At 33.9% G+C, this 27,941-nt stretch overlaps 1 protein-coding gene across 3 annotated transcripts in view; it reads left to right on the forward strand.

Moving 5' to 3' along the window:
• Positions 1-27,827, forward strand: part of LOC128999862 (origin recognition complex subunit 2) — a 28,141-nt gene extending 314 nt beyond the window's left edge. Inside the window, exons 1-10 of one of the 3 annotated variants that reach the window (XM_054426586.1) lie at positions 13,253-13,337; positions 15,192-15,351; positions 17,594-17,752; positions 18,744-19,055; positions 19,576-19,811; positions 20,037-20,248; positions 21,097-21,229; positions 22,136-22,370; positions 23,601-23,831; positions 25,432-27,827. In XM_054426586.1, the coding sequence (XP_054282561.1) occupies positions 15,210-15,351; positions 17,594-17,752; positions 18,744-19,055; positions 19,576-19,811; positions 20,037-20,248; positions 21,097-21,229; positions 22,136-22,370; positions 23,601-23,831; positions 25,432-25,625 (1,854 nt within the window). In that variant the 5' untranslated portion in view covers positions 13,253-13,337; positions 15,192-15,209 and the 3' untranslated portion in view covers positions 25,626-27,827. The other 2 variants (XM_054426588.1, XM_054426587.1) reach the window with 2 other exon arrangements.
• The last annotated feature ends 114 nt before the right edge of the window (positions 27,828-27,941 follow it).

A 27,941-nucleotide genomic window follows, 5' to 3' on the forward strand; every position in this document is an offset into this window, starting at 1 on the left:
AACTATTAATAATTTTAATTAGTAATTTCAATTAGTAATTGAATAAGAGAATGTACTTTAAGCTGATATACTGCTGTTATTTTCGTGATGTGTCATGTAAAACTTAACCTCGATATCGGCTCGGCTTCGGGGTCGGGCGCTTCGGCTCGGCTCGGCAGTCGGCACCAGTGTTGCCACAGCCACACAGCTCCGGAAAAAACCGTCCTCATAAGCATGAAAATCCCGTGGGGTGTCATAGCTTATAATGTCATAGCTTATAATCGTGAATTTGTTCCATAGCTTATAATGCTGAAAATGTGGCATAGCTTATAATCAGTTATAAGCTATGCCACACTTTCACGAAAAATTATAAGCTATGCCACAATTTCTCTAAAACGTTATAAGGTATGAAACATTTTCAGTTTCACAACTTATAATGGTCAAATAGTGGCACAGCTTATAATTCCAAATCTGTTCTATAGCTTATAATCCTGATTTTGAGTCATACCTTATAATTCTGATTTTGGGGCATAGCTTATAATTGAGGAGAATGTTGCATTGTGGGAATGGCATCAGCTGCTCGCTTCAGTCAGGTCTACCATATATACGATATTTTATGGTAGGATACGATAATTATTGTAATTGACCGTACTGACAACTGCGATATGGTATTTTATAACCTAAACATTTATTTATTTAAATGTTATACACGATTTTTATACGAGAAATGGCAACAATTACATGCTATAGGACAATGAAAATGCAAGAAATATTTATAGTGAGAAGTTAAAAGATATAAAAATGAAGTGAAGTGAAGGATAACGGCATTAAAAATTAATGAATCTTGTCAATGGTCCGGCTGGTGTTGACAGAAGATAGAGAAGAGGAACAATAATATTATTAATAAATTATTGTGAACATCAAAAAATTCCAAAACTAATGTGGAACTATGTTGAAATCCAGTAAGTTGTGTTTTAATCTCATCCTGTTCCTAGGCTAGGCCTTGTTATTCAAAGTAACAAAATTAACAAAATGCAGTAGGCTATTGCTAGTGATGGGATAACCGAATGGTTTCCATGACCGAATAATCAATCAGTTATTTTTTGCGTCAATCGGTTATTTTTAGTTGAATGAATCACCGAATCAATTTTAGTCATTATTCACTATCACAAACCACAACTAATTTTTATCCTATGGGAAACTGAATGGCATTTAGTCTTTCAGCGTCAATCGGTGATTTTTAGTCGAACGAATCGCCGAATAAATTTTAGTTAGCTGATGATGTGACAAACTAAATCAACTAAATAACTAAATCACCGAATCTCACGGTAAGACTAATTTAACCGAACCAGGATAAAATAACCGAATTAGTCTATTCAGCATCAATAACCGATTGATTTGGTTATTTTCATTCGGTGATTCCCACCACTAGCTATTGCTATTATTTGCTTGAGTGTTATTAGGTTAAGTTAGTAGGTACAGTTGTCTAGCCTACTTAAGCTTAAGTTTGCTGTGACTTAAGTTGCAGATTTCCTGTGACAGGCATAAACAATTAACTTAAAAAAAATATCAGTGAATGTATTCAACGATTGAATGAGTATCAAGTGTTCGAGTAGGCCTATATTCCCAGGCTATCAAGTTTGGTTATTAATGAAATAGCCTAATTGAAATATCGAATAATCTAACTGATATTTTTCATTAGAATGAGTGTAGGACGTAAACTAAAGTGCAGCCTATTCAACTAATGACTTAGGCCTACATTCTTAAACAAGATGTAGGTGTATTAACTTAGGAATTGTCTGTTTTTGAAGCAGCGTGCTTAAAAATAAGAAATATAGGCTAACTAACTTAAGTTACTGTTAGGTTAGGCCTAACTTAGTAGCCTATATAAAAAATGGTTACTAGGCCTATGGATGCTTGAATTTACTGATAGTAAGCATAGGCTATGTTCGAAATGAGTACACTTCCATATCTGTTGGCACAAACAACCGAATGAGTAATAATGATACCAAACGATATTTCGAATAATCGATACCGTATATCGATCGATATTTTCATTCGCTTGTTTGTGCCAGATAACTTAACAGATAACTTATGGAAGTGTAACCTTAGAAATGGTAAGCGTGATAATACTGAGCCAAGAGATTTAACTTGGGTAGGCCTACAGTTTCTTAACTGGGCTACGCTAACTTAAGTTAATATTGTTTATTGAACTATCGAATTAAAAATAGTGATTAATAATTGATATTTTAAAATATATCTAAGTTTATTATAAAATTAAACTATCATAACCTAAGTAAACCAACCAAACTATTTGGATGGTGAAAAAATTGCATGTAGGTTTACTAATCGAATCGATAGTTTCAATAAAATTAGCGTAGCCCAGTTAAGAAACTGTACCCTTTAACTTATTCTACCATTAATACTGTTAATACTGTTCAATGAAATGGCGACCATACATATTAGGTAGGAAGCCAAGTATGAATGGAAATTTAGTAGCCTAGGCTTACAATAGGCTTAAAATAACTTACAATAGGCAACGTCACAAAACTTAAGTTAGGTTAATTTCACACAGTAAACAACGCAGCAAACCATGCAGTTAACTTATGGCAAAAAAACACGTACCTGAGAAAATGAAATTGTGACACATAACTTAAGTACCTGAGAACATATTAGCCCACCATACTTACAATTGATTGTAATTGGCAAAGGCATATCCTTGAATTATGTTTGTTTCATAACGTAAAATCAAATGAAAATTTGGTTTGAAGGTGTAAGGCGGGATAAATCTAAATGAGTTCGCGAACCAGCATGATCGGGCCATGGGTCCGGGTTTTAATGAGTTTTATGCAGAGAAGGGGCTTAGGCCAAAAAATGGTGTTTTCTAATTTGTTACCCTTAAAACACAAAATTTATCAATTATTCTCTAGACCTTTCTAAAGAAATAAAAAAAATAATATGTCATCTATGTATCGTGTTGTGTATAACTTAGCGGAGTCGTGGATTAGTTGTCCGCTTGACTGTGTGTGTGTGTAAGTGTTCGCATAAAAAACTCAAAGCTAACCGTTGCATCTATAGTGTTTAAAAATTGCACAAATCTTAATTATGACACCAATGGAAAGACACTGTAAAATTTAGACAATTCCGTTCAGTAGTAATTATAAAACCCTAAAAATACATTTTTAAATTTGTCCCTTAAGAATTACATTCTTCTACTTTTTATTTGTTTATGTTTTGCAACCAACAAAAAGCTTAATTTATATTTTACTCTATATAAATATATAGGATATATTTATTTTTATAAATCAAACTTGATAGCTTTATTTTATACTAAGCTATTAATGTTTTAATAAAAAACACACTTTATTAGTTCCACTTGGGTAATGACACTTGGGTCCGAGAGAACCAGTGGCCTTCGAGTTTTTAAGTTTTTATTTACCAATCCAAATATATGTGGAAAGAAAATATGCCCTACCTTGAGTCATTGTTTCTATATTCTGTTTTTAAATTACTTTTAACAAGAAGAAGGCTGGAATAATGTACACTGCCTATTTTTGTTCCAGGTAAATTTTCTAGTTTAAGGCTTGGAGCATTACAAATGTTTGGTGTTAATGTATGAGAGTACTTCACATGTAAACAATATTGATGAATTGTCTGCTTATTTGGGGCCAAATAAGAAGGAGGGAAATTTTCTTGGAAAAGAATCGGAAGCAATAAAGATACCGGTAAGTAAGTTTGGCTAAGCTATCAATATGACTAAGAAGCGTTTTCAGTCCTTGTTTAACATTAACTTATGATGTGCTGTGGCGGTTAAGTTTTTATATTTGGGAAAAAAGACACTTTAATCAACTTACAGCACTGTTCAAGTTTCAGAGTTACCTATGGTGACAGAATAATACAAGGCATGTTATTTAAGTAAGTACTGTTTTTAAATTTCTCCGTTTCAGTGCTGCGATTGGCATTTTGGACATTTGTGCTGTGTATGTGCATGTATTGGCAATCCTGCGCTGGAAATTCGGCAAAAATCGGCTGTGTTTACATCCGGTTTAGAGCATTCAAAACGGTGCCGCCAATTGAGACTGCCGTCGCCTGTGAAGTTTGCGCTGTACCGGTAATTAGATTGTTAAGTGCTAAAGGTGTGAAAGCCATTTAAATTCATTGACAGATTAGTGAAGTGTATGGGGAGAAAATTATGAGTGGCGGAATGGTACCTACGCAGGTGGTAAGGGCATTTAAAGATGGCTGCACCAACGTTCATGAGGAGCAACGCACAGGGTGGCCATCTGTCAAATTGTCATGGTGATTTCCAGGATGTGAATCCGTTATCTTCGGAACTGGAGACTTACGCTGTACAACTACACCAGTCTAAATATGTGGAAAGACCAAGTTATTTGTTTATAGTTTATTGCCCCCACACAACTGGTAACAATAAAGTAGTTTCACATCTTTTTGTGGTAAAAAAATTTTAATACCAGCACAGAATTAAATTAGTTATTTTTCCCCAATACCCATTAAACCTTAGATACATCAATAGATACCTTCATATCAATAGAACCTTAGATACATATTTTCAACGTAATCCGGAGGCTAACATCAACAATGAAATTAGATAGGTACATCGATTGCTCATACATAGGAGCTTGAACAAAAACAATTATACTAGTTTGATGAGACACCGTGCTTGTCAGATCATGTGAAATGAGAAAGGCTACTATCTTATTAGTATTATAAATGTGAAAGTTTGTGCGTTTGTTTGTGTGTTTGAAGTTCAATCACGTGTTGATTACTGGATGGATTGGGCTTAAATTTGGTATGATGATAGCTCACATTCACGATTAACATAGAGGCATATTTTCATCTCAAAAATCCTTTCGGGCTCCGCCCCAGTGGCTCTAGAGTTTCCCATGTTAACCTTATGAGTTCTCATATTTAAATGGAATTAAAGAATTTAGTCAGCTGTTTCAACTAAAAACGTTGGTTCTATGATATGCAAAGGCATTTAAAGTTATAAGATTTACCAACAGGATGCAGCACTATTATTTTTTTTTTCATTTATGAAAACAGCTAATTTGAACTAAGCAGCAACAAAAAACTGTGATACACAATGAGAACTGTCTGTTTACAGTTATGTTTATGTTTGTTAATTTCACGAATAATTTGTGATATTTTGTGAATCTTTAATAATTAATTTTTTTCTTTTGTTTGGGTGAGGTGGTAGAACATTATGGCTATGGTAGATGTGTAATACTATATTCATAGACAATAGAGTAAATATAGACAGTCAAAGAAAGGTTTTGCAATCTGCCGCTAGAGCGTTTTTGCCGTTTGATATCAGTTATCAGTATTCGATTCAGTGTCGTCGTCGACTACTTGCCAGCTGTTACCAGCACTACCACTCTTGCAAACGAAATGATTACTATTCGCTATTGTCATCTTCTGCAATCGCGTCAAAATCATGAACATCTTCCGCGGCTGTGTAGACATCATCATTGAATGCCGTGGTCACGAAACGTCATTTTCATCCACAATTGCGGCAAAATTGTGAACATCTTCAGCGGCCGTATATACAATCGTCTTGCGCGATCGCAGAAAAGACGTGATCATTTTTCCCGTGGTCCGTGGTCACGAAAACGTCGTCTAGCACAGTCGCGGTTTAAGCACATCTCCCGCGGTCGTATGGACACATCATCCATCGTCTTGTGCCGTCACGGAAACTTGATCGTTGTCTAGCGCGATTGAGGTAAAATCATGAAATTTACCGACTTTGATATCAAAATAAAGACTAAATCCCAACTTTTCAAGACCATTTTGAAATTCAATACTAATACCTGACTTTCCCGTTTTCCCTGACTACTAGACATCCTGGTTAAATTTTATTTTGACCTTGCAAATATAAAACAAAACCTTCCAATAAAGCACTTCCTAAAATTATGGATTAATAAAGAAAAACTTTGAATCATTGTAATGAAACTACAAAAGTATAACAAATATATGTTTAAAAAAAATACAATAAAAGATGGCATTTAAATTAATTTACTGCTTAATATTAAATAAGTCAGTAAACTCCAATTCCGGGGGATTCCTCCAAAGTTGTCAACACTAACTCCCAACTACCAAGTTGTTATGGAAACGGTCGCTAGCACTTGATGCTGCAGCAGCGTGCGCCGTAACTACACATTACCCCTGGCGGTCGGCGCCGGAATATACGCTAACCGCAGCACAGCTGGCCACTCTACTCCTGCCCAGTATGGTCAGACCAACTAGCACATGGTTTTATGAAGCCGTACTTGGGCTACCGCTGTATGGTTTCATCATGACATGTATTTCAATCATTCACTGGGTTATAATTTGTATGTATTTGAATGGATACATTTAATACTTAATTGATAAAAGACTATGAAAACCGTTTAGTGCTCTATGGTGTTCTATAGTGCTCAGGTGGACACAAGAGCGTAATCTGATTTGGTTCTACAGTACTTTACTTTACTTTAATTTTAATAGTAGCATGCTGTTAGCAGGTTTGTGCTGTGCTGGGCAAGTGTGTGCAATATCCATGGAAAAATTATGTTGAATCCTCTCACCTTGTGCAAGGATCCTTTAAGTCAATCTCAATTTCTCTTGCAGCAAAGTCCAGGACAAATTAACCACCAAGCTAACAAGACACCCCTTTCTCTATTTAGTTTTGATAACAATTTTGAGTTATTGTTTATTTGTTTCAGGATATCATGACAGAAGAATGCAGAAGGGTTGCTCAGCTATTAACTTCGCCTTATAATCTTTATTTATTTCAATTGTGTTGTAAGAAGTATTTTTTAAACAGTAAAACTTTCTCCAATTTATAGACTACCTAATATGATTCATTGTTGTGTTTTATTAAGGTCCTTACCCTTATCTAAAAAATATTTTATAAAACAAAATGTTTAATGTTGTTCGCCTATTATTCTTGATGAAACATTAAAATACACTCCATTATTGAGCCTAATCATATTGATTTTCTACTTAAAAAAAAAGTAAGTAACACAACCAAGACCAGTCCTTAAATAAAAGTACTTCATAATTATCCCAGTAAGACATAATGGATTTCCAAATTCCTCCCTAGGAGTTAATCTGCATCCGGACAACCAAATTTTTAAGATTATTATATTTAAAGAATAGGCTTGCTAATACAAATATTATGTTCATTTATAACTTTTTTCTCATTATCTATACATAAAATTGATTAAAATATGTGAATGCGACTATTATTACTGGTGGGGAGGGAGCGCCACAACCACGTTTGCTCCGGGCGCTGCCAACCCTAGGGACACATTGTGGGAATCATGGAATCGCCAGGGAAAAGTCAGGGAATTTTTCAATGTGATTTCACTAGACAAAAAAAACTAGCATTTGTCTTTGGATTTTGTGAGTGTTGGAACGTCTCAAACATTAAAATTTCAAACCTTAATGTCACTGTCGCGGCTATATTGTAACCGCGCCAATCACTTCATTCCTCTACCGAGAGGTTCGATATATGAGTGAAAATTTAAAAACGTACGTTTTCATGTCCCTGGCCTTTTACTTCGTAGATACTGGATTTGTAGTTTATTATTATGTGTTTTAATATTTTTGGGACGGGGGCAATATGTTACACACATTTATTTGGTTTTAAATAGGCTCTAGGTATTTTTTCGTATTTTTAACCCTTAGAGTGCCAGGCGAGAAATAAAAGTAACGCTCAAAAAATGCCGATGATTTTTCCCGAAGGTCGCGCTAAAAATGCCGAGCGCAATCTGGCGATTTTTAGGTTAAAATTTCGTAAAAATCGAATTTTCGATATTTCGACCAACGAAAATCGATGTATTGCATCTAGCAACTTTCGACTCAATGTTAATATATGGGTTAAAAGAATCCGAGTATTTATTCGGTTGTTAAGACAGCTGTTCGATCATTACGAAACGTCCGGTCAGCCGGACGTTGGCACTTTTGGCTCGTTCTAAAAACGTCCGGTCGGCCGGACGTTGGCACTTTTGGCTCGTTTTAAAAACGTCCGGTTCCCCGGACGTTGGCACTCAAAGGGTTAAAGTCTCGAAATTCACGACCATGCCGTGTCCCTAGGGTACATTTTCCAACTTTCACGCTGTTATTAGGCTAATTATTCATGCCGAAATATATAAAGCCATATTTTTATGTCATCAATGGTTATTCAACTTACAAAAAAGGAGCACATTATAATTTTATTGTCATTGCAAACTGACTACCATGACAAAATAAGTCTGTCCCTCGATTTGGCGTCACGACCATTTGGGAAAAATTTTCTACTTTGAAGCACGACAGTGGCAAGCCTGGCGTCGATGGAGTCAGTTGGTTTTAGAGACTAGTTCGGGGTGTACGTCAGGATTGTAGTGCCGGTCGTTTCGAGTTGAAAGGAGGAATTACAAGATTAATAAAGGAAAGATTGTGTTTTTTGTAATTTTAGTGTGTCCATGACCGTACATAGTCATTCGATGAAGTAGACATGGTGTTAATTTTTGTTTATGAGATATTTCAATTGCTAGATTAATCTAGAAGTCTACTTTGTATCCTCGAACATGAGGTGCAGGGCAACCGCCAGAACAGAGCCAAATAATACGTAATTCCACGACCAAAGTTTCACGACCATCGCGGGTTTTTTCACGACCAATCTAGCCTTATGGATTATAGTGTGTTTGGTCGTGACAATAACTGTAATATAATTGTAAATTGAACAGTTTAGTTCAATTGAAACACATATTTTTATTATAACTAACAGTATAATTATTGAAGGATTGTTTAGAAAGATTTAGATTATTTCAGAAAATTCACGACCGTACCGCTTGTCCCTGACCATCACGTTTATGATTTCTATCATAAATTAATTTAAAAAATTAAAATATCGTCATATTTTTATGTTTTATACAAAAAAGAAGCACACCTCTATACAAACATAAAGATTTTTCGGGTCTCAGGTAAGTTTTTTCGGATTTATACAAACTTAAAAAGATGTTAATGTTTTTTTTCAATTTTTTGAGTTTTCATTTTTTTCTAGAAAGACCAAATATACCAAAAGCTCAGTGACCTTTTTATTGTATAATGGTCATAAAATTAAATTAGTTTATAGCAAAACATAGTTCTAAAAATAATATTAACTATTTTTAATATTTATTCATGTTATGGTCGTGACAGGATTTTGTGTTTTTCCACTAAAGATGCTCTTTTAAAAAAAACTACCAAAGATATTGCGTTACCATGGACATTTTATGAAACTTAAAATGTTAATGAAATAAAAATAATAATAAAAGTTTTGAAAAAAGGGGGAAAAAATTTGCAAAGTGCTTTTCCTGAAAACGTACGTTTTTAAATTTTCACTCATATAGTAGTGATAACAATAATGGCAAATATATTAGGGTAAAAAGCCATACATTTCGTAACACATCACCTTGTGTCATCGTTATATTATAATTATATTCTCCACTGAAGTTGTTTTTAAAAATATAGAATTGTGATTTATTTACTGATTACCATTAACCTTTGGTATTTCAATCCTAGCATAAATATAGTTCTTTCAAAGAGTCGTAATTATAACCAATAAGAATCCACTACAAAAGATACACCTTGGGTGCAACACTAAGTTTGTTTAGTGTGGTAGTGTGCAAGGTAGAGTCAATGTAGTCTTAAGATTGTTTTCAGCCTTGGAAGAACTAAACACTACCAAGAACGTCCCCTAAGGACTTCTGGGGGTAATTTTATTCCACAGGGCCCACTAAATTTTTATTTAACATCAAGCTTCCACTGCCAACACTCTGTTGTAATATTTTTGTTCACTTAGTTCTTCCAACCCAGGGGCAACCAATTTGTAAAGAACCAGTCATTCGAGACTGTCGAGAGGCATTTGAGAGTATTTACGAGTAAAAATATATTTGAATATTTATATATTAAATATCTTGTTAGAAATCCGTTTTTTCTTTACACTTTTACTTAGTACTGAATCATTTAATCAATACAAATAAAATCTTAAATGAACTTATTACATTACTACATTATGACTATTTTGGTAACTAAGTGCCTTCTTGTGTCAAGTTTTGCTAATGACGTAGTCGAGTTCAGTATGGATTTTAGAATTTTAGTACTGTTTATAATTACTTGGATATATCATTTTTGATATTACAGAAATTACATCAATGGACAAAACTATTGTCTAACGTATGTTTCCGATCTTTGGGAAGAATATTTTAATTTTTCTTGCAATAAAAAATCATGCTTGGGTTACTTTTTAACAGAAAAGTTGCATTAACTTTTGAAACATAATGTTTACAGAAATGGGGGTTGCACTGTTTTGTAGTTCTTGTCCTGTGACACTGACCGCTACATGACAAGATCGTTTTATTTGGCTAAATGAAGGCGTAAACAGTGAAATAATAAGAAACAAATTGTAAACAAAACATGAACTCTATAATCTACATTGCACCGTACAGAAATAAAACTAAAATTTGGGCTTAAGCTGCTCCATAAGTATGACAAATCTACTAAACATGTTTTGATCATAGATCAAACATTAAGTCCCTTAGAAGATTTGTCATTCTTGTTGAAAAGCTGAAGCCAATTTTATTGCTATTCTATGCCAACTGTAGAGGTTGTGTTTTTTTACAATATGTTTCTTAATATTGTTGTTTCAGTTATTTAAAACCTAATTTAACCAAATAAAACTATCTAATCATAAAAATAACTGGTCTCCTAGTTATATAACCAAACAGTAAAGCACAAATCATAAAATTACCCTAATATAATAGAAACAAGATTTCGTTTACACTAGCGATCAGTGTCGACGTACTTGAAATAGACACGAAAAACAAGCTTCAAAATCAACAATGGGAAGAGAAGTCTACTTATGTTGCATAGTCTACGGGTTTATCTATGAAAAAGTATTTTTACACCGGTATTACACAATATTACAAAATAAATATTACCTATACAATAGTTATCATGCATAGTATAAATAAGCAACACGAGCAATATCAAACTTATGATAATATATTTCAGCTTACATAATTAAAGTAAAACAGCAGATACAACAAATTATTCTATTATTCAACAAACACCATTTAATATATACATCTATTACATATGTCGTCCAGGAGTAAAAAAAACTTGAAATACTTTTGGTTTTGCTACGTTGGCTGCACTTAACGCGACTTCTTATTGCCGAGTAGCGGCTGCTAGTCGATACGATAATTTGAGGACCTTTGCACGACATTTTGTTTGTCTACTCAGGATCGATCAGCTGTCCCATCCGCTATGACGTAATTTCCGCGCGTTATAAGCTATGCCACATTTTTAAAATTATAAGCTATAGAACAAACGAGATTTTATAAGCTGCAGCACATTTGAGCTATGCCATTATAAGTAATGCCACATTTTAAGAAAACCGTTATAAGCTATGCCTCATTTCTACGATTATAAGCTATGGAACAATTTAAATTTTCCATTATAAGCTATGCCACATTTTCAAGATTATAAGCTATGCAACAAATTCGCAATTATAAGCTATGACATTATAAGCTATGACATCGTACCGAAAATCCCGCTTTTTCCTCTCTAATCCGCGCACAATACCTTAAAATACGTGCACAATCCGCGCACTCTGTAAATTAACCCGAGTCTAATAATATAGTGCTAGAAAACAAGTTTTCCATTAATTTTTTCACCTATAATGAAATGTAACACTCAAAATATGTTACAGGTTGTTTACACTTACCGTATGTGTGCTTTCAATATTAATTGAACAGATACAAAAAAATATTCAGTGAAAAATATAATACTATTGCATTAATACGAAAATTTTAAAATTACATAATTAAACTAAACTTATTGTTCTGAACAAATTTACCTATGGCAGTTAAAAGTTTTAGAAATCAATAAAATGCAATACACTGTATTATTATATCTCCTTAAATACGGGGTCCACGACTAAAACTGCAAGTAGTGTTTAGTGACAGACGTCCCATAAGATAACATGGCAGACAGGTGACACCAGCTCATTTATTCGCACTTTATTGGTTTAAATTTAAATTAATGAACGTAGCCTACATTTATTAAAATTTTGAAAATAAAACATACAAAATTGAAAACTGAAACAATATGAATTAAAAATCCATATCTGTACATATTAAGTGGAGTCAATATTGTCATAGTCCAGTAACCAATCTTTCGTAAATACACAAATACCATTACTGTAGCTGCTTCCAAATAAAACAGCTGTTACAACACCAGTTGCGACATTGCCACTTTGAAGGCCGCGGCCTGGAGTTAAAGGTGGCCGTGCTCCAGGCCGTGGCCTCGTAGAATTGGCAACGTCGCGAGTAGGGAATGGGCACACGGGAGGGACTAAGGCTAAAGTTTTAGTGACGTCATATCTCTAGTGGCTAATGTCTTCTCTTGAGGCGACACGATTACCGTAACGAAACGATGTGATTTTAGCGGCGTTCGTGGCATAGATGGTAGCGTATCGAATTGGTATTCAGGAGGTCCCGGGTTCAAATATCGCTGGCAGCACTAACTTTTTGTCAACAAATTTTTCATATCAGCAAGTTTGGTTGGTTAGGTTAGGTTATGACAGTTTAATTTTATAATACAAAATTTTAAAATTAATTTTATAATTAATTAAAAATTATAAGTAATCATTAATTAGATTTTTATCTTATAGTTTTTATATTATCAGCAAGTCTGGTTGGTTAGGTTATGTTATGACAGTTTAATTTTAAAAATTAAAAATTTATTTTATAATTGTAAAACAATGTTTTATAATTAAAAAGTTAATTTTATAACTAAAAAAAATAATTATTTTTTCAACTTAGCAGTTCTAGCGTCGAACGCTGACACTACAAGATATGTTAGCCTTAGTCCCATATCTAGTAAAGGGTTGTTTAATGTCAGACGGCCCATAAGATAACATGGGAGACAGCTAATTAATTAGCATTTTATTGATTTAAATTTATGAACATAAATTTATTAAAATATTGAAAATAAAACATACAGAACTGAAAACTAAGACAATAATGAATAGAAAATAATCTGTCTGTACATTTAAAGCGGAGTGGAGTTAAAGGTGGCCGTGTCCCATAGCCACCTTCTTAATTTCTTGCTTTTTTATACTCTTTGCTCCATACAGAGGATTTACGCGGGAAAATGTTTTTGGTACTTTGCTGAGTAAACAAAACAAACAAACACAACACATATGTCACACACAAAATACTATACTAAACACTTTTTCGCCTACTAGTACTATATAACTTTATCTTTTCAACTGATTGAATTTTGTTCGTAATTTAATTTAAATACAGTTGTAACAACAATAATTGTTTCCGGTAATTTATAATTTGTTTTCAAATAATAATTTTAATGTTTGCTCAGCTTTATTTATATTGATGTAGGCTAGGTAGGCAATATTAGGAATGTATGACGTGCATGTGTAGTTAGTTAACAAGGTTAAGTTTCTCAAAACCGGATGGATGGAGATGGAAAATACTTACTTACTTGATACTTGGTTACTTGATACTTGGTTACTTCATCTTTGACCAACAAAGTTGGGTAGATTGCGTCTTATTTACATTAAAAACATTTAAACACAAAACATATATATACAACTAAGCAACAATGGCGGGTATGGCGGTATTATTTACAAAAACCAGAGGCTCGTCAAAGATTTCTTGCCAGGAGTAAAGCGGTCTACTAAGCAAACTCTGGCGTAGCGTCAACTTGAATCTCTTTTTGTCAAGAGCACGAACTCCTATCGGCAGTGTATTGAAAAGCCGAATAGCAAGTGATGGGTAGGAGTTAAGAGTGTGACTGAGTCGGCAGCGGGGCAGGTCAAGATCACATGCTCTGCGCGTCCCATAATCATGCTGTACGCTTCTAGTTATGAAGGATGGTTCATTTTCTTTCAGGAGGGCTAGGATGTTAAGCACGTATTGGCTGTGAATGGTCAGGATGCCAAGCTCCTTGAAAATAGGCCGACAATGGTCAGTTGAACTTGACGATGTTATTATACGTACGGCCTTCTTTTGAAGTAGCAGCAGACTTTGGGTAGCGGGGCTATGTCCCCACACAGCCAGTCCATAGTTTATGTGGCTATGGAAGAGAGAGTGGTAGACCATTAGCAGATAGGGACGAGTGATCTGGTACTTTAGTTTTCGTACAAGGAATAGAATTCTGCTCAATCTAACGCATACCTTCTCAATATGCTGACTCCAATTGATCTTTGAGTCAATCCAAAAGCCAAGAAGTTTGACTGCCTCAGTGCCTCATCGTCATTACCTTTCTTCAGAGTGCAGGTGATGGCTTGGGTTTTCTCATCATTGAGTTTTAGCCGGTTTCTTGCAAACCACTCCTGCAAATAGTTCAAAGAATGCTGGGGTACACTTTTTTAACTGGGCTACGCTAATATCTATTGAAAATATCGATTTGATTAGTAGACCTTCGATTTTTTAAACTAGCCTAGGCCTATGTCAATTATAAAATGAAACAGTTATAACCTAATCTAACCAACCAAACTTGCTGATAGTGAAAAAAGTCGAATGAAGGTTTACTAATCGAATCAATATTTTCAATCGATATTAGTGTAGCCCAGTTAAGAAACTGTAAACCCAGTAAAATCTTAAGTTATTTACTTACTGTACAAGGCAGTTATTTTGTTTCCTTATATTTTTGCATACCGGTACCGGTACGTTAAGTTATAGGCTTAGCCTACTGCCTTGTGTTGTTTAGTCTATGCTAGGCTGTATGTTAGCTTAAGGTTTAAGTTCATGAAGTCTTAGTGTAAATATCTCATAATGCTATTTACTATCATTAATGGTTTTAAATCACCACAAAGGTAGCAGTCATTGGGCGTAGCCTACATAACCCTATTATGAAAGTAACTTTATACAACCTCACTTGCCGATGGTGTCATCTTCAAACACCTATGGTTTTAAATGCTTATTAAATTGCACAACTTGTGACACAGTATGTTTAAAAAGTCACAAAACTTTTAGGGTCTAACCTTCTCACCTTCTCTGGTGAACTATAGAATGCTGAATTTAAGATCATAAATCAAAAGCTTGGCCTAGTCAGAGTTTATATGATGTAGTTAAAATGTGAGCTTAAACCCTCATAAATATTTTTTTATATGCATTGAATTAGTTGACCTAGGCCTATATTACGTAGAAAAACAAATATTTCAGGAAGAAAATTTAGTAACGATGTCGACGAGGAGATCATCAAGGATAAGTTTAAGCTTGAAGTCAAGAAATTCGCCTGAAAAAGACTCCTGCCAACTTAATGTAAAATTTATAAGCGATGATAATGTTAAGCAGATTATCCACATAGAAGACATCAGATCAGGTAAGGCCACAGTTACGGATTGTGGTGAAGACATCGAAGATTTAAGATTAATTTTTATCACATTATTACACAATTAATTAGCAGATTCAAAGCCAGTTTGGTTACTTGCCTCAGGTAAAATACAGGCAAGTAACCTGCCTGCTCTACTGCTGTGCTCGTGTAAACATTGCTTTAGGCCAGTATTAGTATTATTATTAACTTATTAACTCAATAACTCATTTATTGAACCAAAATAACAAATACAAAATTTGCATTGGTCATGTCAATTAATATCTTAGAACTAGCCTAAAATTAAAAATTTACAACAATGGTGCTTCAATAAAACTATGTCAATTATACTCCTTTAAAAAAACTAACCAACTAAATCCATCAGCGACACAATCTTGAACACTGTAGTAACCCTTGGCCTAGAGTATTTTTTTGATTTCCTTTTTAAAGCTGTTCAAGTCCGACCCCAGCTGAAGGGCGGGAGGGTGGAGATCAAAATGTTTAATGCCATTGTAACGGAAGTGTCTCTTGAAAAATGTTGTTGAGTGAGCTGGCAATTTAAGATGAGAATTAGGTTCTTTCCTGTTAAAGGGAACATTCATTATTATCAATGATGTCTTTTAGGTAGGCTATATCGATATTTTATTTTTTTATTCGATATTGATATTAAAAAATTGAAACTTATCAGCTGACAGCTACGATAAATAAATATTGTTCAGTATCAACAAACAATAAAAAAAATATTATATTGAAATGAAACTGTTCTAAACTAACCTAACCAACCAAACTTGCTGTAACATTTCAAAATTCCGTTTTGATAGCCTATTCCCCATATGCCTTTTCTGTTATCAAACAGAATTTTGAAACGGTAACGTACCCTACAGCAAGTTTGGTTAGTTATGTTAGGTTAGTTTCAAATAGTTTCAATTCTTAAACCAGCACTGCGTACATCAGGTGCGGGAAAATCACTCCATTAAAAATTTAAGATGGTTACGCAAATAGGTGTAGTATTATAAAACAATAAAAGTGAATTGTAGTTCAGAATGGAGTGTTATGATCCTTGTTACTGAGATAACCTGTTTCTTTAGCCAGGTTCATCAATTATTATTACTGTACAAACCTAAGCGCAGGTATAGCTCAGTGTTTTAGTTGTTGAAGCTCACATACGAGTGCTTACTTAGTGTGCTTGTAGGCCTAGCGACACTTGTCAAAATGATGATCAATAATAAAATTAGAAGATTTTTATTCTGATGTTTTTTTAACGGACAAGAATTATTTTACAAACCAAATTCTGTTGAATACATACCAGATGACATTATTAACTTTAGCATTATTATTAGCCTATCTTATATGTTGTTTTTTTAAGTTAATGGTAACTTTTACTTGATGTCAGCTGTAATAATTATTTTTAGTTGTGTGTATATATTAATTAGTTTACTTATTAACATGACGACACTCCTATCTTGTACTTTTTAAGTGTTTGTGAGTGAATTAGGAATTTTAATTTGTCATGTTCGGTCGACTGTGGCATGGTAGCTCAGTCGCACTGAGGAGGGTAGCGTTAACATCTTTCTATTTGCGCTGGTTCAAATCCTGTACACGTGCAATTCATATTTGGCTTGATAATGTGTGGCCTCAGAGCTGGTGTGGTTTGAACACTTTAAATAAACAATGACCGGCTTTGGTGAAAGTTTACCGCATTAACTTTTATTGGGATTGCACACAACACCAGTTTTGTTTCTTTTTACATTAGTAGCCTATAGAGGAGGAGGAAACAGAATTTCTTTTTTGCTTTTAAGTTTTTTTACATAATCAAGTTGAACAAATGTAGGCCTAGGGCCTATATGATAAAAAAACATAAAAGGATAAAACATAAAAAATTAATGAACAGAGAAATAATTTATACTGTAAATAAAAACTAGGCTTAAGGCTTAAAGTGTTAACTTGATTCAGTGATCGAGCATAGCAGGATCCAGTTTTGAATCATTATTTTATTGACTTTTCCTAGGTTTAACCGTCAACGGTCTGATTGTTAGGAAAGCATTTTAGGCACTAGTACTCAGCAAACGGTGTCCAAATATACAAATTACACAATGTTTACTAGGAGATACGGGAATGTAATAGGTTAGCCCGCGACTGTTAGGTGCTATTAATTACTGTTCAATTTTTTTTTAACTAAGGTTAAGTATTATAGGCATAAATTAATTTTGACCTAAGGATGTGTATGTTATACAAGTTTCAATTTGTATTTTAGGGGCTGCACAGCCTCTGGAATCTGGCCTTAACACCCCGAAATCAAATAGAAAACCCATAAAGAGAAGACTTACTGCTATAAATATAAACACAATTGAAGAAGAATCAAATTCCGAAGATTTTGTGATTGGTACAGACGAGAAATGTGAAAAACCAAGAGGTTAGTTTTTTTATTGTTTTTCATATCTCCCACTATCAGTTGTTTGGATCAAAATCTTCTTATGTAGACCTATTGGATTTTTAAAATTGCATTGTTTTAGTTGAGTTATTTATAAGTGATGTGACGACGAGTTACAAGTGAAGTCAGACTCGATTCTGACTGATCACGGCTGCTTCTGAATTTCTGGTTTCAAATGAGTTTCAAATTGAGTAATACCTATCTCTAATTGTCAATTGACTCACTTTCGGCCAATAGCTGGAGTGTTTCGTGAGCTGGACTTGCCATCAGCTAATACCAATGCAGTTTTGTGAGTCGAGTCGGCAGGTTTCTCGAGTTCCTTTGGATTTAGATTTACAGTACTATGAATAGAACGAACTTGTTCGTTGTAGTAATTTAAATCATAGTCCTTCATGCAACTTGTACACTGTTCTCATTTTTATTTAAATTAATTCCCCCATTTAATTAAGACTAATTAATTATAAAATTAATTGTTAATGATTACTTTTCTCAGTAAATCATGTCCCAAAAAAATAAAAGTGACCATAGGACTTTTTTATATCTAAAGGGCCTAGAACTATGTAAGGGATCTGGAAAATAAATAGTAGTAGGCTAACAAATCTAAATAGGTACTCTTTAAATCTAATGATATTTAAATGGAGAATAAATATGACTTGTAAATGGGAAGATTTTACTTATTGACAAATAGCAATTTGCTTATTCCATATGTTTATTGCGGCTGGGTATTTACATACTATAGTTCGGCCGCTTAGAAAGCGACCTCCTCTAGCAATGGTTTAGCATTAGCGCGCAGGTCGCTTTCTAAGCGGCCGAACTATAGCCTCACTCTTGTTTTGTTGTCTTAGTAAATCAATCAGAAATCTTTTACCAACTAGATTTAAAGCTTGTTGTTTTGTTAAATACATGTTTACTTTATAAAATAAAACTTTTATACAATTCTATAGCTAATTTGTTTTTGTTTCTTGTCATTTAGATATTTGTTATGAAGATGATATCGAAGGAGGTGAAATGTGCTCTTTCCGAACGCCAAGAAAGAGGAAAGCAATGTTACAAAAGGCGAAGGAATCAGTCAGCAAGGACAGTTCTGGAACTCCCACAGCAAAGAAAACTCCAATTAAAGTCGCAACTCCAAAACGAGGCCGGCCTCGAAACTCTTCTAAAGTTATTCAGACTCCTTCAAAACAGACTCCAAAAAAACAAAATGCTACCCCAAGTAGGAATGTTGTTCAGAGCTGCATTTCTATTCCAAAAACACCGTATAACACTCGAGCAAAAACTATAAAGGGTGAGTTATGTATTAAGTAGGTGTTTTACCATCTAATTATTCGTTAATTGGGCAAAACTTTACATTTTACTTAACTGTACTGATATATGAAACTTCTAAATGAAAGATCTTTAAAAGTGGTAGATGAGAGATTTTAAAACTCTTTGTTACCCTCTTCTTCTTTGCTACTTGATTTTTTTTTTATTAAAAATTAAGTATTACCAACTTTAACTTCTGAATGTCTTATATTAGATTAGGCAACAGCTTATTGTAAACAGTAACAAGCTGCAATAACTTAATTTTTCCGGCTGAATTTAGTTCATTTTTTCTCCTTGAGGTAATCAAGATAATTGGCGATTCGAATGATTGATGTTTGGTCAGTTGGACTTCGGATGGTTGGAGTATGGTTGACAACTTATTTCCTATAAATTAATTTTATCATTATGTTTGGTAATAAATTTTTTACAATCTGGCACCCTTCATGTGTTCTTTACTTGACTGTTTCCTTTTAAAGCATACTTAACCATTTTCTGGTACACAGCAATCAAGGTGCACACAAGACAGATGGAGTGTGATGACAGTGATGCAGGTGAAGATGAGGACAGTGATTTTGAAGGCAGTGGAAGTGAGTCTAGTGAGTCGGAGGAAGCTGTTGATGAGTCTGACAGTGACTCAGGCAAAGGTAGCGAAGGTCCGAGCCAATCGTGTCGACGCTCTCTACGCTTTCAGCCGTCTGCCACTCCAACAGCCAAAAGGCGAGGGAAGGACATCAACTATGTGAGTGGAATCTAAGATTCATGATATATTCAGTCTTTTAGCCAACATACAACCAATACTGCTATCTTTTAAAGAGTCTGTTGTCTTTTAATTAATTTAATGCTGCACAATATCAGTTTTCGATTCAATCTAATAATCTATACATAATAACCAAGTCAGATGACCTGTTAGGCTTGATGATATGAAGAAATTGACAAATCGAACCCTCATGTTTTAATGCTGTAGATATTCACGGCTGATGAATACTTTGAGTCTAAGTCGACCAAAAGTAAGACGTCAGACCATGTGCTCAGCAAGCTGCGCACTCCACGGCTGGATGCATCTGAAATGCTTCGGTTGCTCAAGGACAGTTCTATGACTCCGGCGCACTGCTCTGTCCTCGCGCGGCGCCGGGAGGACGACATGGCCATGTATGAGAGGTGGATGATCGCTCTTAGGTGAGGCAGAGAAATGTTTTAAGATATGAAAACTGTTCCGAAAAAACTGTTATTTCGATATTGATAGGGAGAGCAGGCTTACCTGAAAAGTGGATGAGTTTCTCGGTATGAAACACATTTATATATACACACAACATTTTAATATTTCATGATGTATTTATAATTTTTTCCCACTGTACAGGCTCTTCCTATCAAAAGCGAACCTATTTCGACCTAGAGCTCTTTACCAAGAATACTCGTTCGGTAAATTTTTTTAACATTCATCCATTTATAATGAGTTATACAAATGAATACAGGAACACGTACTACCGTGTCCGTGATTTTATTGCTGACTGGTAGTCATGGGCATATGCTGTGCTTTATTGTTCACGAATTGATTAATCGAAAGTAAATATTGTTTAAAATAATAGTTATAGTTTTTTTAGACAAACTTTATTTTTAAATTCAATGTATCTTGTCTTAGCCAATGCATTGATGTAAATGTGGCCAAATAAATGACTTGTGACTTACCCTGAAAACCTTGAGCTCTACCTCTAGCTCGACCATCAAAAGTAACGAATTCAAATTTCCACTTGACAATCTTTTTGAGCTGTTTGCCAACTTGTCACTTGCTGCAAACCAGGAGTCAAGTTGAGAACCACGCTTGGGCCTTGGTTGACCTGTGATCAACCGTCAAGCGGTCTAAGGTATTCTCTCTGGCATGGAGAAAGCACCGTAGATTGATGTTTTGAATCCCGTTTCCATAGGTAACAGATGATTTGGCGATTTACCAAAAATAAACGTTCATGGCATTTGTATTTTTTTTACCTAATAAATACTAACTGGCTTTATTGCCTTTTTACTTTCAGCCAAGGTTTTAGCATACTCGCTTACGGTCTAGGCTCAAAATACAAGATTCTTCAGAAGTTTCACTGCAAAATGCTGCCTGACAGTCATGTTCTAGTCGTCAACGGGTTCTTTCCAAGTCTTAGCATTAAAGAGGTAAGTTACATTATCTAAAGTACTATCAGATTTCAACATTAAAATAAACTGTAAGTTAAATAAACCTGGGTGTTTAAAGTTGACCAAGATTTAGCTGTTTATTTAGCTATTTTTATGGCTGGGTAGCTTAATGGTTATGAATCTCGCCTATCAATTTGAAAGTTTTTGGTAAAAGAGTACTGTGTTCAAGCCAGTAAGGGTTCCACACACACAATGTTTGAACCAATAATAATAGGCCTACTGCTTTGAAAACAGTGGTGTAACAACCACTGTGGAGGGAAACAAAATTCAATAAAGGAAGCCTGAGCTAAGATTTGAATACTTAATTTATTTATTATTGACGAAAGTTAATTCCTGATAATACACTGCTACTACCCAATGCGAAATATTAGGGAAATTTAAAATTCATCCTTGATGAATCTCAGATCTTCACAGGTTGACACCTGACATACGTTTTTAATCTCAAAAACGGTAAATTTCCATTGTTTTAGTTCTCAGTTCAATTTGCCTTTAATATGGCAACCGAGGTTATTAATTTGATCTAAATTCAGAATATTTTTCCTGCTACTTTGTCTTATTGGTCAAAGACACCACCTGTCGTTATCAAACTGCTAAAAATGTATCTTTTAATATGCCACATCTAAAATCAATAAGCATTTTGGGTTGGTAAATTTCATAGTTGGTGATGTGATTTGGACTGACACATGGACCAAGTGAAAACAAAAATGACCATTTGATGAATAGTGATTTAATCCTACTGCGTTCACCAAAATACCCAAAGACACCCATCAGATTAAGAAAACACAGTGACTTCAAGTGATTAAATTAGGATGGAACAATACAAATTTAATTTTACTATTGTAAAATACAAGACAGCTCAATCCACTACAGCCAATTTCTGTGCAGATTGTGGACACCATAGCCACTGATCTGCTGGGGCTGAAACACTCGCTGCCGTCGCCTCACGCTGTGATTGAGTGGATCGAGAGCCGTCACTGGACCCCGCGAGTGTTTCTAGTCATCCACAACATTGACGCTGAGCCGCTACGTTGTGACAAGACACAACAACTGCTCGCTCACCTTGCTAGTTTACCCAGGGTGCATCTCATAGCCAGCATCGACCACATCAACTGTCCACTGTGTGAGTTACATAACTAGTAGATAGTATCCCTATCTAATAGAATTATTAGAGTACGGCGTTGATAGTTCATAATAACTACCTTTTTTCATTTGACGCTTGTTGCTTTACAAAACAGTATTAGCTTAAGTATTCCTTCATTGTATTTGTTGTTGGATGACCAGTTTGATTTTTTTTGGTCATAAATTGCATATTTTACTTGGAGTAGTTAATTTATAAACTAAACATAAACGAACAAAAGACAAATTGTTCTTCACACTTTGGTAGTGACTATGTCTCAAGATATTATTCGTACAAGTGTAGTAAGGAATTTTATCATAATACAGTGCTATAATGTTTATTTTTTCTTTATCTTAACTTTATATTCATACTTATGGCTACAATTCATGTAGCTTGTTGGATGAAGAGTGAAGTGTAATGATGCTGACTGATGCATTTTTAAACTTTAAAATGAACATGATTATTATTAACATGCAGCTGCAGAACAAGTCTTGTGAGGCTTCAGTAGATTATTGGAAACTATAATTTGTAAAAATTAATTTCGTACTTGAATAAAAAATAGTTAAGTAAAATAATACCCACTATCTATTCATATTGCACTCTCTTGGTATGTACAGATGTTTGCTCTATGCATTTATTGTTTAGGGTAATAATGCTGCTCAAATGTTTTTTTCACACATGATACTTTATAAAAGTATATTCATCCTACTGCAGCAAAGCAGCCGTTTTTAGTACAAGCGTTGTTGGTATAAAGTATCTCTTTTTCTCCTAAGGGAGTAAAAGGCTTTTTTAGTTCTTAGGGAGTCATCTGTAGTTAACTCTGATTGCAAGCAATTGCATGTATCAAAAGTATGAATCAATTGTTTTGATCGGATGTAGCCTATTTTTGCATTCTTCTTAATAGCTTGACAAATCAATAGTATAATGTACACTAACACAATCATAATAGAAAAAATGATTGAATCTATTACTTAACAGCTACTTGTTGCATGCTCAAATTTAAATCGTTTTGAACTTATTTTGCTTATAATGGTGCAATATGACAAAAAAATATAATCCGTCACTAGGGCCTAAAGTAAGTCTTTTCGACCCAAGCTTACATTCATTTTTTTTGTAATTATTTCTGATGGTTATTCCATCTTGACATTTTTGTACAATAAGAACTTTTACTCTAGGCCTATTACAATTACCACTACTTACCATGGATTGCTCTTATTATGATTATTGTTTCAGTATGGGACCAAGCGAAGTTGAGCGCTTTCAACTTTGTGTGGGAGGATACAACGTCGTTCCTTCCTTACCAGGAGGAGACTTCTTACGAGACGTCTCTGATGGTTCACAACTCCGGCTCTCTCGCTCTCTCCTCTCTACTGAATGTATATCGCTCGCTCACTCACAACTCTCGTGGTGTGTTCCGCATCATACTTCAGAAACATCTGGACGAGAACAACGCTAAATATAATGGTATGGAATGTTATGTCAACATTAAGTTGCTGATATGAATAAAATATTGCTGATGCATATATCAAAATTGACTAAATTACTGTATACTTTTAACTTTTAAGACATTTACAAATTGGGCTAGTTCATACCATTCTGTTGTAAGATAGATACTGTGAAAATAAGGATGAAAACAACTAGAACTAATAGGTCTTGACAACCTATGTAGATTCAGCGTAATTGGACCTTCAATAGGCTCAATAGCAAACAAACCTTCACAACCGTTTTTTAATCCTATTAGCAATGCTTTCATGATCGCCCTTGTTCAATCTTAACATAAATCAAATTACGAGTATGTGATGTAGTATTGTACATAAGTAGTAGGGCCTATAAAGATTAATCAGTTTATATTAATAACATCAATTCAACGTTTCTTATTCTTATTCTTGTAAACAGACCTTTTTTACAGTTTTCTACACCATAAACAAAATAAATATGAAGTCTAATAGTTTTTAGTTTAGTTTAGTGTATTAACCATGAAAACTGTCTGTTTCAAAAGGGACGAAAACCAAAATGTTTGTTAAATGGATGTTATTAATATAAAGTGGTGAATCAGTATATCAGATCATAATTTGGTTACTGAACTAGAGATCTCAGCTTGGCTAATAGGATTGTATAAGGGTCGCAAAGGACCTTCCAATGATGGTCAGATTAGGCTGCATCAACTTAGGTTGGCGAAGGCGAGACCTATAGAAGGTTTACACCAGTGTTTCCCAACATTTTTTTCTGGCATACCGCTTCACCTGAAGAAAATATTTTGTATACCATTTGGTAACTTGGAAATAATCATTAGGAATGGACCAATCCCAAATTTGGGGGAATATCTATTTCCAGTCTTAAGATGAAATTTGTTCCACCAACTGTCAGCAATTTATCCGCAATCACAAGTAACGATGGTATTTTGTCTTTTAATCGCAGATGTTCACAAATTTACCGTGATTACATTAGATGTCCACATTTGCATAGCTTTGGCTGTTTTTACCTACTTTTTTAAAATAAACTAAAGTTTTCAATGCTTAAGAAAAATCCCTTCCTGAACTAACCATGAATGGGGAATGTTTATTATTTTTTTATTTGTTAACCCATTTTACAACCATAAAATAGGATGATTAATAAACTTATGTTTGGTGTTGTAGTGTTTATTTATACTTTGTTTATGTATAAATAAAGTATTGAAGTATTTTTTTTTTTTCAATTTCAGTAAGTATGAATTGATAAATGAACGTTGATATTTATAAACAATAATAATGTCTAAAAATATCAGCAATTTCTAAGCCAAAACTGCCAAAATCTTCATTTTCTAAACTTTTAAATCAAAACCGGATCTTATTTAAAGTTTTGACACATCACCGATCCAAACAATTGTGATGATTTCAATTTGGGAGTGTTGTTATCCTGTTGGTTAGCAGCTCAGACTTCAGTGCAGGAGGTTCAATCTATGACATACCCATAAAAGTTTGAGTGGCTCTCTCTCTCTCTCTCTCTCTCTCTCTCTCTCTCTCGTAAATAACGAGTTCTGTTCATTTCTTTGAACAGAAATGAAGTGTAAAGTGGTGTGTTGTAGGTATGGCATTCAGTGAGCTGTACGGCCGGTGCCGGGAGGAGATGTTGGTGACTAGTGACCTGGCACTTCGGACAATGTTGACAGAGTTTCTGGACCATCAGATGGTGAAGTGGCGCAAGGACGGTGAACACTTGTACATTCCCACAGATATCGGCGTGCTGCGCCAGTTCAACAACTTGACACAGAATGATTAGAAGAGACTATCAAAGGTTTTATTGGAGCTATACCTCTAGAAACGTGTTAAAAATTGCTCTTCAAATGCTCAAGACGTCTTCTAAATGTAGCAAAAATTCTAAAAGAGTTCCAGAATGTTGAATTTTTGTCTTTACGCTTTTTATTGAATGTCGCCTCAAAGATCAGAATAGTCTGAAGGTTTAATTGATATTAGAGGTATAGATTAAACATACTGTACTCTCTTGGAGGTCATCTTTATGAATCAGCTGAAGACACTTACTATGTTAGTTCTGTCTGGTTCATGTGGAGATAGTGTTTTTGTTTGCTATTATTTGTTTCTTGTCATTTTATTTATTTTAAAACTGGTTTAACCGAATCCGATCTAATTATAAACAATATCTCATCCTCTGGACTTATGCCCAAACAATAAAAAAAAATCATGAAGTTGACTCTAAAATAAGAGAAAAACATTTTGTGAAGACTAGTGTTCAACTTCATCAACATAAATCAAGCTTCAGAATTTATAATTGGATGAAAAGTCTATTTGTGAGTGATTCATATTATTACAGCATATTATTCATAGCATGATAGCAAGGATTAACAGTTTTTTTAATTGACATGATACGTCATAAAGATCACTCAGGATAAAGCTGCATTTTTTATAAAATTCATGCAGGATAAAACAGGATTTTTCAGTACATAAAGATAAAAGAAGGATAAAAAAGGATTTCCTCAGCTCGGTAAGAGGTTTTTGTTTTCCTTAAGTGGAAACACTGTGGAGGAATAGTTTTATTTCAAGCTACAATTCTCTGTGATCGTGCCAATATTGTATAGCATAAATACTATCACAGCTGAGCTCAATTATTATCTGACTTAGCGAGTACTCAATCTAGGCTTAAAATAACATTAAAATAGGATTAAGTAAATCAAACTTATTATATTCCCTATTTTTTCCAGCTTTTTAAATCCAGGAAAAGCCGATCAAAAGGAATTAAAATGTGATAAAAATATTTTATGTTTTCGGTTAGTTAATAATTTAGAAGTTAAAATGAAAGGGAGTCACAATAAAAATTAAGTTGAGGGACATTACTAAAAGCTGAGGATCAAAAAAATGTCTAGAGTCTATTAATAGTCAAAGGCATTTCTATAACTAAAAGTATGTTACTACTAACTACACATTTTCCAATTTTATTTGAGAAACAGTTGTGTTTATTTCAGAACATATCAATTTTTTTTTAGATTAGTAAACATATTTTGGAAAACATCAAATAAATGAAGTTGAGAACATTCAGCTGTATTTGAGAAGGCATCAAATTAATTTAAGAGCAGTAAATTATATTTATGTATAGCCAACTTCTCCAGTTAAAACTTAAAAGCCCTCATTCTGAAATGAAATTAACAATTAATTTCTCAACTCCGTATAATACTTTCTCAAATACAATTGACTATTCTCAAATACATTTGTCGTTTATGGAATTCAACTGACTAATGAAATTTACATTTGATATTTTCTCAAATACAAGTAATGATAATCAAATACAATTACTAACTTCTCAAATAAATGTGGAAAAGGTGTAGAGATACGGACTAGTTATACCACTTAACAATGTGATACCTAAGCCTTCTCATTTTGTGTTTTCATTTTCAGTTACACATTTATGTTAAATTATTAAAGGGACCTGAGTTTAGCTCATGTTCAAAACTTAAATGAATATCTTGAGGATGATTCAATAAAGTGTTATTGTTTAATAGTCAGTAGATGTAGTTTGAAACAAGGATGACCAATAAGGTAGCTACGTAACAGTTGGTTTACTGAATTGATAGCTGTGATACAAACGTTTTCCCATGTTTGTGTTTTGAGTGTGTATTGAGTATGTCAAGGTTATTTTTTATACAAGTAATGCATTCCTTGAAACAAATAATAATTCTTGATATGTCAGTGCCTTTACTGTGTGAATAAAATAATTAATTACCTATTAGTCTTTGCTTTAAGTTTACAAGTTAAATGTTTGAAGTCTTAATTTATTACTCATTAATTTATTTTTGTAAATACAGTAACTGAATTTATTTCAAGTAGTTTTAGGTTAATTTATTTATTTTCCATTGAGTTGTATTTGTGTGATTTGTTGACGGTGTGTTTACTATATACCAAATAGTTATAAGAATGTTGAACTGATATGCAAAGCAATTTATTTGTAACTAAAATAAATATTTTAAAAATATGAGTCCTATTTACTATTTTTGTTTTTTCCTTTAATTGCAAAGAATCTCTAAACTTAACTTTGTTACAGTAATAGTCAGGACTAGGTGAACCCGTGCGAATTCGCACGAATAAT

Source organism: Macrosteles quadrilineatus, unplaced genomic scaffold (assembly GCF_028750875.1).
Source record: "Macrosteles quadrilineatus isolate MER2022 unplaced genomic scaffold, UCM_ALF_1.0 Scaffold_8__2_contigs__length_117827958, whole genome shotgun sequence".
NCBI lineage: Eukaryota > Metazoa > Arthropoda > Insecta > Hemiptera > Cicadellidae > Macrosteles > Macrosteles quadrilineatus.